At 64.1% G+C, this 443-nt stretch overlaps 1 protein-coding gene across 1 annotated transcript; it reads right to left on the bottom strand.

Annotated features, from left to right (window-relative positions):
* Window positions 1–6: 6 nt before the first annotated feature.
* Window positions 7–437, bottom strand: LOC102766891 (histone H2A-Bbd type 2/3-like; the record flags this gene model as incomplete). Its single annotated transcript, XM_006777447.1, has 1 exon — window positions 7–437. A coding segment is annotated over one exon (327 nt), but the record flags the coding sequence as incomplete, so codon positions are not given.
* Window positions 438–443: the final 6 nt, after the last annotated feature.

The following is a 443-nucleotide window of genomic DNA, read 5'->3' as shown; positions in this document are numbered from 1 at the left end:
TTTCCTTCAACACTTTATTTTCAGTAACTTGGCCCAAGGCGCCAGACAGGCCCGGGCTGCCTGGGCTGTGAGTGGGCCGAGGCCCGGGGAGCCCAGGTCATGTTGGGAAGCTACCGCCTGCCCGGGGCCACTTGGGAGATGGTGGTGTTCTCGAAGAAGCCGCTGAGCAGTGCGTTGTTGTGGATCGCCATGTCCAGCACCGCCGGGGTGATGCGCCTGCAGCCGATTTTCTGGGCCTCGTTGCCCGCCAGCTCCAGGACCGTGGCCGTCAGGTACTGGATGATGGCCGCCAGGTACACAGGTGCATTGGCGCTGAGGCGCTGGGTGTAGTGGCCGTCCCGCAGGAGGTGCTCCAGGTGGCTCACAGAGAAGGTCAATTCAGCTCTGCTGGTGCGGCTGCGGGTGCGGTTCCGCCTCTGGTGATCAGAAGACCCTCCGCGGCT

This window comes from Myotis davidii, unplaced genomic scaffold, assembly GCF_000327345.1.
Source record: "Myotis davidii unplaced genomic scaffold, ASM32734v1 C62338141, whole genome shotgun sequence".
In the NCBI taxonomy this organism is placed as follows: Eukaryota; Metazoa; Chordata; class Mammalia; order Chiroptera; family Vespertilionidae; genus Myotis; species Myotis davidii.
This window is presented reverse-complemented; position numbering and strand designations above follow the sequence as displayed.